Here is a 14792-nt window from a genome sequence, read left to right as displayed (position 1 = left end):
TGTGGTGAGAGAGACCGCTGTGAGAGGGTAGAAAAAGGGGAGCTGTCCTAGTCTTTAGGGATCGAGAGTAGAACAGAGAGGCTTCCATAGCGAAAAGACATTTATTCTCAAACTTAGTGAGTGGGAGTTAGCCAGGCCAGAGTGTCCGGGAACTGTAGAGTATTCTTGGCCAAGGAAAAGCACATACAAAGACTTTAAAGCTGCAAAGAACTTGGCATATTTGAAGAACAAAGAAGAGGACAGTTTAGCTTGGGGAAGCAACTGGGAGGTGACAACCAAGAGTTAGTTAGGTGGGTCAAAATCTACAAAGTCTAACAGCCTTTGTTACGAATATTTTCAGTACATTCTGAGAATAATAGAAAGTATTAAATTGTTAAATCTAGGAATAATAGGATCAAAAGAACTAACAAGCAAAACAGAGACAGACTCATAGACAGAAAGCTGATAGGTGTGGGGCGGGGAGTGAAGGTATTGAGCAAAGAGAAAAAACTCAATGACAGATTCAACAATGTGGTGATTGCTGAGGGAAGGGGAGTGGCAAAAAGTGGAGGAGGGACTCTCATAGCCAGTTAGCCTGGAGGTCAAATCACCCCTGGTATTACCGACAAAAATCAAGGCTTAACTACAAGACTGCGCACAAAGACCACTAGAGGGTGCACCAAGAAAAGATAAAAAAATGCGGAGACAAAGAAACAGGACGCAAATGTCAGAAATGGAAGATATAGAGCTCAAAACCACACTTTTAAGGTCTCTCAAGAACTGTCTAGAAGCCGCCGATAAACTTAGTAAGGCCCTCGAAAAGACTGGTGAGACCGCCGATAAATGTAGTGAGATCCTCAAGAAATCTAATGAGACCCTCGATGTTGTGATAAAGAACCAACTAGAAATTAAGCATACACTGACTGAAATAAAGAATATTATACAGACACCCAACAGAAGACCAGAGGAGCACAAGAATCAAGTCAAAGATTTGAAATGCGAAGAAGCAAAAAACACCCAACCAGAAAAGCAAAATGAGAAAAGAATCCGAAAATACGAAGATAGTGTAAGGAGCCTCTGGGACAGCAGCAAGCGTACCAACATCAGAATTATAGGGGTGCCAGAAGAAGAGAGAGAGCAAGATATTGAAAACCTATTTGAAGAAATAATGACAGAAAACTTCCCCCACCTGGTGAAAGAAATAGACTTACAGGTCCAGGAAGCGCAGAGAACCCCAAACAAAAGGAATCCAAGGAGGACCACACCAAGACACATCATAATTAAAATGCCAAGAGCAAAAGACAAAGAGAGAATCTTAAAAGCAGCAAGAGAAAGAAACCGAGTTACCTATAAGGGAATACCCATACAACTGTCAGCTGATTTCTCAACAGAAACTTTGCAGGCCAGAAGGGAATGGCAAGAAATATTCAAAGTGATGAATACCAAGAACCTACAACCAAGATTACTTTATCCAGCAAAGCTATCATTCAGAACGGAAGGTCAGATAAAGAGCTTCACAGATAAGGAAAAGCTAAAGGAGTTCATCACCACCAAACCAGTATTATATGAAATGCTGAGAGGTGTTCTTTGAGAAGAGGAAGAAGAAGAAAAAGGTAAAGATACAAATTATGAACAACAAATATGCATCTATCAACAAGTGAATCTAAGAATCAGGTGAATAAATAATCTGGTGATCATAATAGAATCAGGGACATAGAAAGGGAATGGACTGACTATTCTTGCGAGGGAAAGGGGTGTGGGAGATGCGGAAAGAGACTGGACAAAAATCGTGCACCTATGGAAGAGGACAGTGGATGGGGAGTGAGGGCGGAGGGTGGGGTGGGAACTGGGAGGAGGGGAGTTATGGGGGGAAAAAAGAGGAACAAATGTAATAATCTGAACAATAAAGATTTAATTAAAAAAAAAGTGGAGGAGAGTATAAAGGGGATAAATGGTGATAGAGACTTGACTTGGGGTTTTGAACACACAATACAGTGTACAGATGATGTGTTATAGAACTGTGCACCTGAAATCTGTAATTTTGTTAACCATTGTCATCCCAATAAGTTAAATAAAAAGGCAAGAAAAGGATCAGATTTATGTATTTAAAACATTCTTTTGACTTCTGTAATAAGTGGGTGGTAGTTTACTAGGATAGTATTATGGAATCTATTCAGCGTAGAATAGGGTGTTACCAGTAAAAGTGTACAAAAACACACAAATTAATTTACACACACACATACACACACACACACACACATATATGTATGTATACAAGGAGGAGCACCAGTAAGGCTTGATTGATTGGCTCAATGCAGAATGGGGGACAGAGGTAAGTAGGGTTTCAGGAATGAGACTCACATTTCTCGTATCAACAATTGGACTAATGTTTATGTACTGAAGGGGCCCCACTGAAGAAAGCACAGAGGATTGTTTTGTTTTGTTTAAGGTTCAGAAAATAGTTGGATATGAGTCTGTAAGATTATTTCTCTAGTCTGAAGCTCTAAATTAAAAATCGCTGACTTACTGGTAGCACGAAATCAAGGCAGTAAATGAGACTGTCTAGGGAATTAGTAAACAGGATAAGGAAGAGGGCCTAAACTGAGTCCCAAAGATGCCCTACCTTTAATATAAGAAGAGACTATAAACATAACTACTAAGAAGTACCCACTCAGAAATTTTAAAAAGCCAAGAAAATATGGTGCCATAGAAGCCAGAGAAGTGTTTTTAAAAGGAAAAATGGAAGAAGAGGAGAGAGTGGATCAATAGAATTAATAGCTGATAGGAGTTCAGTACAAAAACTGAGAGGGACCCAATGAACTTGAACACATGTAAAAAAAAACCCACATTAATCTTAAAAATATTCCTTTAGGAAGAGGTCTGGGCCAGAAGCAAAAGTGGGATGGTTTTAATAAGTGGGGAGTTAGCAGATGATATCAAACCCCTCTTTAAGGGGTTTAAACTTAAATAGGATTAACTTAAAAGAGTGCCTTAATTTTTAAGACATGAGATACCAGACAGGTCCAATTATCAATGAGAAGACACATTAAAGAGTGCTAAGGTGAAGATAAAAAACAACAGCAATAAAAAACTGCCCACAAGATAATAAGAACAGTGAGGTCTGGGTGAAAGCATGAAGGAATGAGATTCTGAGAACATACAAAGAATACTCTGTTGATATAAGACTAAATATTCCTCTATTATCTGGGGGATCAAATAAAAATAATTAGTGGCATTAGGAATGGATCCAGGCTGGAGAGGCTGCAGCACAATATTTGATGATGAGCATTTTAAGAACTGTTTTACAGTATTATAAACACAAAATTAGATTCAGGGCCTTAGGACCCACAGTTAGGTTTCATTAGCTTCACAGTAAATTCATGAAAGTTGAAGTAAAGTGTTTTTTAGACAATGAAGAGACAAGACGTTAGAATTACAGTAGAAAAGATAGAAATTGTTAATGCAGAAAACAGGATAGAAAACAGTGATTAAATAAAATAAGTATGACTGCCAAGTAGGGTTAGAGAACTGGAACCAGTGAAGCTTGGTATACTACAGATTCCTGATCCACTACAGCTAGCCCACTGAAGTGACTTTTCCTCAGCAATTTCAGGAACTCAGGGCATGCAGAGAGAAGATAAGTAGCTTAATAAAGGTCAGAGAATAGACAGAGACAGTGCTAGAAATCAATGTGAGAAAGGGAGTTTTAGATATTTATACAGATAATTATAATGAACAAGGATGGAAATAAAGAGAAGGGCTGAGAGGAACTAAATGGAGGAATCAGTGGACTGTAAGTTCTTTTTGCAAGGGGGTACTTTAGCAAACAAACGGAAATCACCCCATTGGGACTCACTGGTCTGACACCTCAATATAACCTTACTGACCAAATCCTTAGCCTCTGTCTTTTTCTAAATTCTAAGTTACAAAACTATATTCAAACAAAACTTATGAATCCATTACTTATCCTGAAGAAAAAACAATTTTCCAAGTTTTATACTTTGGGCACTTCCAAAAGTTGATGCATTGGGCCATTCAGGAAAAATAAGTTATCAAAAATTTATATTTTGGGACTTAGTAATATTATTATTTGAAGTATGTCTACTGACTCAGTTCAGTCCCTTGTTAGGAGAATCAAAGTGTAACTGGTTTGGTCCAGATTTTAAGTAATAGGCATTTAGGGAAGATGGAGTAGTATCATTCTTAACTGAATTTTCAAAAGATAGAATACAACTCTTTCTTGAAAACTAGAGTCTAAAGAATTTTATAATCACCTAAAAAGTGCAATATCCCAACTATGCTAAATTGCTAAACTCAGCTTTCAACATTCACAGACTTAAAACCCTCAAAAACAGTGATAATCATATCAACCCCAGTATTCAACTCCAATATTATTTTCAAAAGATTCACCAACAACACAACTGCCCCTGTAATCCCTGTATCCCAATAATTCACAGAATTACAGAAGCCTTCCCAGGGAAAGAACAACAGGATAATATTAACTAAGTATCAATTAGCATGGGATAATATACTCTATACCTTCTTTTTCATATCTCAATTCTGTGCTTTGTATATAAATGACTAGTGGTAGCAATGTAACTCTAGACAGGAACTCTAGACAGAGTAAGTCAAATTAAAATTAAAAGTCATTCAACAAATGAAGAGTTACTATCAAGACAAAGAAGCTAACAGATAATATCTCTTCATTGTAATACCTTCAAGTACTCCCACAGCTAAGAATCTTCCATAGAACAACTCTACCATGGGGTTCTTTGGCTTCTCTTCATCCCTAAAGCATGTTAAAAAACATACATATGGTTATAATTTTTGGACCTGTAAGTAATGAAGGAAACATTAAAAAAACAATAGCCTATGCCAAAGTAATAACGTGTATGAGGTTATCATGCACTCGGCTGTTACTTAGTGTCACCTTGGGAAAGGTACTTAAATTGACTTTTCCATTTCTTCACCTGTCAACTGAAGATAATAATGGTAATTAAACTCACAAGGCTGTTTTAAAGGTTAAAATGATAACTATGCAAGATGCTCTTACAAGAGGACCTGACAGTCAGTGCCCATAAAGTGCCTAGCTTTTCTATTATCACTACACACTTCAGTCTCGGACCTTTAGTCCTTATTATATATGCTTTTTTGGACTTGTTGGGAAGGGGGAAAGCCACCCTTGATCAAACATGCTTTGTCCACCTTCAAGTTGAAGGACCCCACAAGTGCTACTGTCCTGTCAGACTAATAGAGAGCCTCTGTGTGGACTTGACCTAAGGTTGTCCACCTTGGTTCCTAAAAGTTCAAGTTCCTTGTATCTTTAAGGTTCTAATACTAAAATTTACTGGGCAAGTTTCCTCTGAGTAAATGATATCTGTATCCCAATCTATGATACCCGAGTGTCTTTGAATTTCCCTCAGTAATTTTTTAAATGTTTTATATACCCTGGAACCCCTAGTCCTCCTCTCAAGTCTATCCAGATTTCTGTAAGCACTTCAGTGTCCTACCTTCAACACGAGTCCTCAATTGCTTTTCACCTGTAGACTTAGAAGAAGGCCACTTGACTATTTCATGAATCTTTGTTTCTTCTGAACGAGTCATTCTATTCTGATTTTGAAGATCTTGCTTATTATTTACTTTTTGTTAATTTCTTTTGGGTCCTAGTCACCTTGTGATCTGGTAACTAACAAATTATCTCCCCTTTTTTAAAAACAGTTTTAAAACAGGCTAGAATTTTTCCATATCTTCAGAAATCTTAAGTCTTATTTAAAATATGTCCCTCTCCTCATTGAATCTAATGAAAAGAACTGGGCAATGTAGGATTAGCCCTTTCAGGGATCACTTTTTAGACCTTTCTGGCTAGATTCTTCCCTTATAGTGGAAATCTAAAGCTACCAGCATTTGTGGCCATAAATTCCAACAGCTTACTAATAATACAGAGGTAACATTTGGGCTCCCATATGTCTATCTCAGATTCCTATTTATTTGTTGACACTGAATACATTAAAGGAAAAAAAATGAGTGCTACTTACAGATCTCTTAAAATACCATCACTAAATTTTATGGTAACTTACGTCTCCTCTTCAGCTTTCATTTGGAAGGCATCTTCTAACCAATCTAGCAATTTGTGTGTAAACTCACTCACATCTTGCTATAGGGAAAAAAAAAACAAAACACAAAAAAACAAAAAACCTTGTTAATTTTTAAGCCTATTAATAAAAATACTAAATATTGCAACATAAAACTTGCACCCAGACATTCAAACATATAATTACTGACTACTCACAAAGGTATTAAATGAAATCTTTCACATCAAATGCAATAAATATTTATAACTTAACCAGAGCACAAAATCAGTATTTGAGAAAAACAAGCATTATATTGATAATCATTGTGATTGGCTTTCACTTTAGGAAAATAAATATCAGAATTCCAACTTACAAATGAGATTTCTATTTTTTAATTTTTATTTTTTCCCTTTTAATTGAATTTATTGGGGTGACAATGGTTAACAAATTATACAGGTTTCAGCTGCACAATTCTACAACATATCATCTGTACACTATTGTGTATTCACCACCCAAGTCAAGTCTCCTTCCGTCACCATTTATCTACCCATATCCTCTTTCCACTTCCCTGCAACTCTGTACACCCCTTCTCCCAGCAATCACCATGAGTTGTTTTTTTTTCTTTTTTGCTCAATCCCACTCCTCATCTCCCCCCAACAACTGTCAGCCTACTCTCTATCTATGAGTCTGTCTCCTATTTTGCTTGTTAACTTATTTTGTTCATTAGATTACATGTACGAATGAAATAATACAAAATATTTTTTCAAAAAAGCTGTTAATGAACCTTTATAAAAGTATGCATATCACCAAAAAGTTCTTCATTTTATAAAGAATACTGGCTTCTCTCTTAGAAGGAAGATGTGCCTTTCTTCATTCAACTTTTCAAAGGCATATCCACTTAACATATTTGACTGAGTTCAATCAACCCATCAAAGAAAGATAAAGCAGGGTAAGCACTTGGTCTTTATCAAAATAGCTCTAAATATAAAACAAACTTTAATGTCACACATTTTTCCATCTAGAAGTTGTTTAAAGAGCATCTAGGCCAACTTGCACACCTTTAAAATGTTGAAACTAAGGTCTAGGAAGAGTAAGTAAATTACAAGAATGTCATATAGTTCAAGACAAACTCAGCACAAAAATCCAGTTATAAACATCCATACTATCTGTAGTAGGTTAAATAGTGGCCCACCAAAACACTTGTCCACCTGGAACCTCAGAATACAAACTGATTTGGAATAAGAGTTTTTGCAGGTGTGATTTAGGTAAGGATCTTAAGATGAGATCATCCTGGGTTAGAATAGGCCTAAATCCAATTGTGAGTATTCTTCTAAGAAACAGAAAATGAGCAAACACATAGACACACTGGGGAAAAGGCCACGTAAAGATGTAGACAGAGATTGGAGGTATGCTGCCAGAAGACAGGAACACAGGAGCCAAAAGAAGATGACAGAGGCAAGAAAGGCTTCTTTTCCTTAGAGCCACTGGAGGGAGCAGAGCTCTTCCATCACCTACCTACACTTAGGATTTTGGCCTCTAGAACTATGTGAGAATAATTTTCTACTATTTTGAAGTCACTCGGTTTGTTGTAATTTGCTACAGTTGTCCTAGCAAGTTATAACACCTTAAAACCTTCAATACTTTTCTACAACTTGGCTTATCTTGCAAGGTTATCTGACAAGAAACAAAAAGGTTTCCTCCGTTATCATAATACTCTTCAGAGAAAGTAATCCCTGTCTTTTTTAGCAATCAATCTAAAATTTACAATTACAAAATAATTCTACCTGCTTTCATCAAGAGAAAAAATGATAACATTTTAGTTTTAAATTAAGTTATAAGTATACTTAAATTTGGCAGTACTGTATCCCAAAAAATATCCCCGAGACTCTTGCATATTTCAAAGATATAATTAAAAAGAATATGAAATGAACATATAAATTCACTTTTAAAAGTCATGATGCTTACTTTACTTATAGATCCACTCCACTATGCCACTAATGTGTACTTTAGATTCGAATATCTAGGAACAGAAGAGAATCAAACCTATATCTACCTCAACTGATGTGCAACTACTTTAAAGATTTCCTCCCCGCCTCCCCTCCCCCCCCCCCCCCCCCCCGGCCCAGGGAGTGAGAAAGGGAGAGGGAGAGAAATATCTGTATGAGAGCAAAACATCAATTAGCTGCCTCCTGCATGCCCACTACTGAGGACTGAGCCTGAAACCCAGCATGTGCCCTGACCAGGAATTGAACCAGTAACTTTAATGTGCATGGGACAATGCCCAACTAACTGAGCCACACAAGCCAGGGTGATGTGCAACAACTTTAAAAGCCCTTGTAGAAGGGAGAAAAAGAACCCAAAGCAAAGACATTCGCCATGTGGCATTCTGGAGCATGTCACAGCATCAGCAGCTAGTTGTCTTCTGTCCACTCTAACAAAACTGAAGTCTACCCATATACATACATATAAGGCTTGCAATTAAACTTGTGCTACCTCCTTTTTAAATATGAAAAGATACCTAAAGATCACTATGCTTCCTTAGAAAGCTTCAACACAAAAGAAAGTAGCCAAAAAAAGACAAAGAAAAAGCAATTTCAGAAGAAAAGATAAGTCAAGGAACAGAAGTGACTTTTAAAACTTAATAGTAGGGAGACAAATGGTGGTGGAATAGGCAGACCTGTTGGGCACCTTGTCCCAAGGCCAGGCTGGAAATACCACTAAATTGGAGAACATTCACCTGGAATTTCTAACTGTGGTCCAGCTGAGGAGCTGACTTATAACAAGGAAGGCACCTGGAGACTGGTAGGAAGGGCGAGGTTGTGAGAGGTGGGGAGCCTGGAAAGGAAGGAGCTGTGCTATGGGGAGAACTGTTCTGGGAGCACAGGTAGGGCTCCATGCACCAGTGGTGGCAGTGGCATGACCCGACCTGCAGCACTACCCAAGCCCATGGTGGCCTGACCTGTGGCAGTGTGACCCGCAACGCCCATATCATCCAAGCAGCTGTGAAAGGCAGCAGGATTGCTGGCAGCAGCAGAGTCTAGACCTGGCGGACGAGAGTCAGTGGGGGAGAGAGCTGCAGTTTCGACTGCCTTTTTCTTTCTTTCTTTTTTAATCACTTAAACCCAAAGCACAAGAGTTCTCATTTGCAAATACACACCGAGCTGTTGGCATAGGGCAGTGGTCGGCAAACCGTGGCTCGAGAGCCACATGCGGCTCTTTGGCCCCTTGAGCGTGGCTCTTCCACAAAACACCACATGCGGGCGCACACGTACAGTGTGATTGAAACTTCGTGGCCCATGCGCAGAAGTTGGTTTTCGGCCTGGGCGAGTCTAATTTGAAGTGGCGTTAGAAGAAGTGGGGGGGTGTCAGTCGGTCAGGCAAAGGCGCAGCCACAGCCGCAGCCGCAGCCACGGGATACGCAGCAGCTCGGGGAGGTGCGCGCAATTCATGCACGAGTTGAGGATGGGAGAGTTGGAAGGGGTCGACCTCAGCGAACGTACCTCAATCAGATTGAGGACGTGTTTAGCAAAGGCCAGCTTAGGAGTACCCTAATTAAGTTAATAACAATGTACATACCTATATAGTTTAAGTTTAAAAAATTAGGCTCGCAAAAGAAATTTCAATCGTTGTACTGTTGATATTTGGCTCTGTTAACTAATGAGTTTGCCGACCACTGGCCTAGGGAATAGGTACAGAATTGAGTTGCCTGAGGACAGGTGGGGGTGAAAATCAGGGCAGAGAGACTTGGGAAAGCAGTAGCTGGGAGTCCTGCATTGAATCATTCATATGCTTCCAAACCAACACAGCTATTCTCCCTGGGAAGAGAGCTACCTGCTCCTAACACCCAGAAGGACGGTAAAGGAAAAAAACCCTGCCCTAGGTGATACAGCCTGCCACACCCTGCATTTTGAGCTTTACAGAGAAAATAAAGGCAGAGGCCAGCTTAAGGGTCTGAACAGTCTCAAGGACCCTCAGTGAATGGATTGGAGGAGGGGTCATCAGCCCCACTATTCTAGGAATGAGAACCCCCTAGTTGACCCCATTGGTCTCCATACAAGGATCTCTGTCCAGACAATAGCAGAGTAATATTTTGGGCCACTCGCGGAGGAGTAGCTCTGGGACAGAAAAAAATACCCATCATATTCTCTGAAAGTGAAACACCAAACACTGTCAGGAACAGACTCTTGAGTGATTAAGACTGAAAGCTGGCTGACAGGCAAAGGTGGGCAGCAGTGGAACATGGCGATTCAGAGGAAGAGTGCTGAATCAGCCCTGGGCTCCAGGTGGCTAACAAACCTTCTCTAGAGGACAGACTGCCCCTTCAGCTTGCAGATAAGGCCTGTGGACACAGACACAAATGGTGGACTGGTGGATTGCTTGGAGCTTCAAGCAGGTGCTAAAAGCCAAAAGACATGCCTGACAGTGGTTAGCACCCAAGTACCTAACAGAAAGCCCAGAACTGGCAGACAGAAGAGTGGGGCCCTAAGCCAGCTCCCATGGGGCATTAAAACTCGGCTTAAATGAATGACACTTCACTTTTCTCTTTTCTTTTTTTGCACATTTCTTCCTCTTCATTTTTTTCTCCCATGTTTCTTTCTCCTTTCTCCTTTTCAGTTTTTCTCTTTCTTTTCCCGACTTTTTAAAATTGACCATTTTTATCTATCTGCTTTATTGATGTGTTAGTATCCTCTTCTCTGTTGTTTTGTTCATATATATAATTTTCCTCTTCCCTGCACCTACTCAATTTCCTGTTCTCTTTCCTTTTTCTTCCACTGCTCAATTTTTAAATTTTTTTTCTCTCTTCTCTTTTTCATTTCTTCTTCTAATTTCTTGTTTCACTTCCTAAATTTTAGGCCTATTTGCTCTCTCCTGTATTCTCCTTTGCAAATATTTTTTTCTTGTCTTCTCATTTTTTCTCTACTCCTCTTTCTAAACCATGGTCCTTCCCCTATGCCTCTAATTCTTTATTCTTATTTTATATAAACTCTGCATCTACAGATTCTGCCCCCCACCCACATTTCTGGGTGCTTTTTGTTTGTGCTTTTTGTTTCATTTGTTTATGTTTTCTCCAAAAATTTTTTCTTCCTTCCTTCCTACCTCCCTCCCTCCCTCCCTTCCATTCCATCATTCTCTTTTCTAATTCTCTTTTCTCTGGTGGTCACTGTTGGGGCGATAGCGGTCTTGTGTACATTCATTTTCTGTTCCTTCTGTGTCATGTCTTATTCTGTAGTATTTTGTGCTGTTCAGTCAGCACCTCCACACTGGCTGGCATGACATGGTTGGGAGTGAGCCACATAATCAGATGACTCTCCATCTAGGAATGGGACAATAACATTCAAGATTCAAATATTTCAAGTAGGGGGCCTCTCTAGAACACCCAGCCTAGGAGACCTGAGAGACACCACCACTCGGACCCCCAAAACAACTACTACATAAGACCAACACAAAAAATCTGGGGGGCACAGCAGTTAGATCTATATATACAAAGAAATACAAAGGAACAGCTAAAATGGGGAGACAAAAAAACAACCCCCAAATGAAAGGAGAAAACACCAGAAAAGGAACTAAATGAAATGGAGGCAAGAAATTTGTCATATAAAGAATTCAGAGTAATGGTTATAAGGATGCTCAAACATCTGAATAAGAATTACAAGCAACTCAATGAGAATTATAGGGACCCAAATGAGAAATACACCATGAGTAAGAATCCAGAGGAAATGAAGAATGACATAGCTGCAATAAAGAAAACCATAGAAGGTTTCAACAGTAGACTAGAGGAAGTTGAGGACCAAATCAGCAAGTTAAAAGACAAGGTAGAAAACACCCAAGCGGAGCAGCAATTGGGGAAAAAAAAATTATAAAAAACAAAAGGAGAGTTTAAGGGAGCTTTGGGACAACAATAAAACAATAATCACATAATAGGGGTGCCAGAAGGTAAGGTAGCTGAGCAAGGAATAAAAAAATCTGAGCAAGAAAGAAATTATGACAGAACACTTCCCTGACTTTGGGAAGAAAAAAGTCACATAAGTCCAGAAGCACAGAGGATCCCAATCAAGATGAACTCAAAAAGATCTATGCAAAGACACATCATAATTAAATTGGCAAATGTAAAAGACAAAGAAAGGATCTTAAAGGCTGCAAGACAGAGACAGAAAGTTACCTACAAGGGATCTCCCATTAGACTATCCACAGACTTCTCAACAGAAACACATTAGATCAGAAGGAAATGGCATGAAGTACACAAAGTGATGAAAATCAAGGGACTAAATCCAAGAATACTCTATCCAGCAAGCTATCATTCAAAACTGAAGGTGAAATCAGGAGCTTCACAGACAAAAAAAAGGCTAAAGGAGTTTAAAACCACCAAATCAGCAATGCAAGAAATGCTAAAGGGACTGTTGTAAAAAGAAGAAATAGAAAGGGAAGAAGGAACACAGGCATAAAGTATTCCATTATGGCCACCAACAAGAACCTATTTTTTATCTAATAATAGACAAACATGGTAATTAACCGTAACTTCGCTACCCTTCCCATTGGCTAATCAGCGAGATATGCAAATTAACTGCCAACCAAGATGGCGGCCAGCAGCCAGGCAGCTGAAGCGAACAGGAGGCTTGCTTGCTCCAGTGATGGAGGAAGCCAACGTTCCCCACCTGCCACTGCCGGCCTCTGAGCTGCACTCTAAGCAACAATGTTGCAATTATAGAAGCTAAACAAGCTCCAGAAACCTGCTTTCAGCCGCCAGCGGGCCCAGAGCTTAGAGCGCCAGTGATGGCAACAGAGTTTCAATTATAGAAGCTAAACAAACCCAGATATACTGCTTTCAGCAGCCGAGGTCTCAGAGCTGGAGCCAAGCCTCAGAGCTAAAGCCGGCTCTCAGTTCCAGTGACAGCCATAGAAGGTAAATAAATCCCAGAATAAAATAAAAATAATAATAATAAAAAAACAGAAAAAAAGGAGAGGCTGGGAGCTTCAGTTGCCCGCCAGCCTGAAAACGGCCCTCAGCCCCTCACCCAGACTGGCCAGGCACCCTAGTGGGGACCCCCACCCTGAAGGGGGTGTGACCAGCTGCAAACAGCCATCATCCCCTCATCTAGGCTGGCCAGGCACCCCAGCAGGACCCCCACCCTGATCCGGGACACCCTTCAGGGCAAACCAGCCGGCCCCAACCCGTGCACCAGGCCTCTATCCTATATAGTAAAAGGGTAATATGCAAACTGACCCTAACAGCAGAAGGACTGGGAATGACTGGTCACTATGACACACACTGACCACCAGGGGGCAGACGCTCAATGCAGGAGTTGCCCTCTGGTGGTCAGGGCGCTCTCACATGGGAGGAGGTCTGCTCAGCCACAAGCCAGGCTAATGGCTGCCAGTACAGTGGTGGTGGTGGAAGCCTCTCCTGACTCCTCAGCAGTGCTAAGGATGTCCGACTGCAGTTTAGGCCTGCTCCCCGTTGGCAAGTGAACATCCCTCGAGGGCTGCCGGGCTGCCAGAGGAATGTCTGATTGCCATCTTAGGCCCAATCCCCCGGGGAGTGGGCCTAAACCAGCAGGTGGTCACCCCCTGAGGGGTCCCAGACTGCGAGAGGGCACAGGCCGGGCTGAGGGACCCTCCCTCCCCACCGAGTGCACAAACTTTTGTGCACGGGGCCTCTAGTCTATACTAATAAAAGCCTAGGTGGTCCTTGCGTCCTCATACGTGACATCACCACAAGAGGGCCACTAAAAGATGGTCACATGATGGCCACCACAAGATGGCCACGTGCACAGCATAGGTGGGGCCTGGCGGCCGCTCCGCACAATGAGGCCTGGGGGTCCCGTGGCTCTGCACAGCATGGAGGAGGCCGGTCCCAGCATTTCTGTCACCTCGCACAGTGGAGGTGGGTCCCGGTGGAGGAGGCGGATCGTGGCAGGAGAGGGCAGTTGTGGGCGATCGAGCCGGCAGGGGAGGGCAGTTGTGAGTGATCGGGCCAGCAGGGGAGGGCAGTTGTGGGTGATTGGGCTGGCAGGGGAGGGGAGTTGGGGGCAATTGGGCCAGAAGGGGAAGGCAGTTGGGGAGATCAGGCTGGCAGTCAGAAGCGGTTAGGGGCAATCAGGCAGGCAGGTGAGCAGACATTTCCCGAGGGGTCCCAGATTGGAGAGGGTGCAAGCCAGGCTGAGGGACACCATCCCCCATGCACAAATTTCATGCACTGGGCCTCTAGTCTATAATAATAAAAGAGTAATATACTAATTAGACCGGACAGCTGAATGACCTTGCTGATGTCATTCCGGACATCCTTCCCAATGAAGCCATGGTAGGAGGGGCGAGGCACAGGTGGTTAGGGGTGATCAGGCAGGCATGCAGAATGGTTAGGGGCAATCAGCCAGGCAGGAGAGTGGTTAGGGGCAACCATGCAGGCAGGCAGGCGAGCAGTTAGGAGCCAGCGGCCAGGATCGGGCCTAAACCAGCAGTCAGACATCTCCTGAGGGGTCCCGGATTGCAAGAGGGTACAGGCCAGACTGAGGAACCCTTCACCCCTCCCCTCCCATGCAAGAATTTCTTGCACTGGGCCTCTAGTTAATAATAACTTTAAACATAAATGGCTTAAATGCTCCAATCAAAAGACATAGGGTAGCTGAATGAATAAGAAAACATAACCCATATATATGCTGTCTACAAGAGACCAACCTTAGAACAAAGGACTCACACAGAGTGAAAATGAAGAAATGGAAAAAAAAGTTTTCAGGAAAATGGAAA

At 41.5% G+C, this 14792-nt stretch overlaps 1 protein-coding gene across 10 annotated transcripts in view; it reads right to left on the bottom strand.

The window, feature by feature from the left end:
* Positions 1-14792, bottom strand: part of USP25 (ubiquitin specific peptidase 25) — a 181669-nt gene that overhangs the window by 75074 nt on the left and 91803 nt on the right. For all 10 annotated transcript variants that reach the window (XM_059688108.1, XM_059688111.1, XM_059688109.1 and 7 more), the window contains 2 exons: positions 6057-6133; positions 4695-4768 (listed from right to left, as the gene is read on the bottom strand). In XM_059688108.1, coding sequence (XP_059544091.1) covers positions 4695-4768; positions 6057-6133 — 151 coding nt within the window. The remainder of the gene's footprint in view (positions 1-4694; positions 4769-6056; positions 6134-14792) is intronic.

The sequence above is a fragment of the Myotis daubentonii genome, chromosome 3, assembly GCF_963259705.1.
Source record: "Myotis daubentonii chromosome 3, mMyoDau2.1, whole genome shotgun sequence".
NCBI classification, from domain to species: Eukaryota; Metazoa; Chordata; class Mammalia; order Chiroptera; family Vespertilionidae; genus Myotis; species Myotis daubentonii.
Note: the sequence above shows the minus strand (reverse complement) of the source record. Positions and strands in the feature narration are given on the sequence as shown.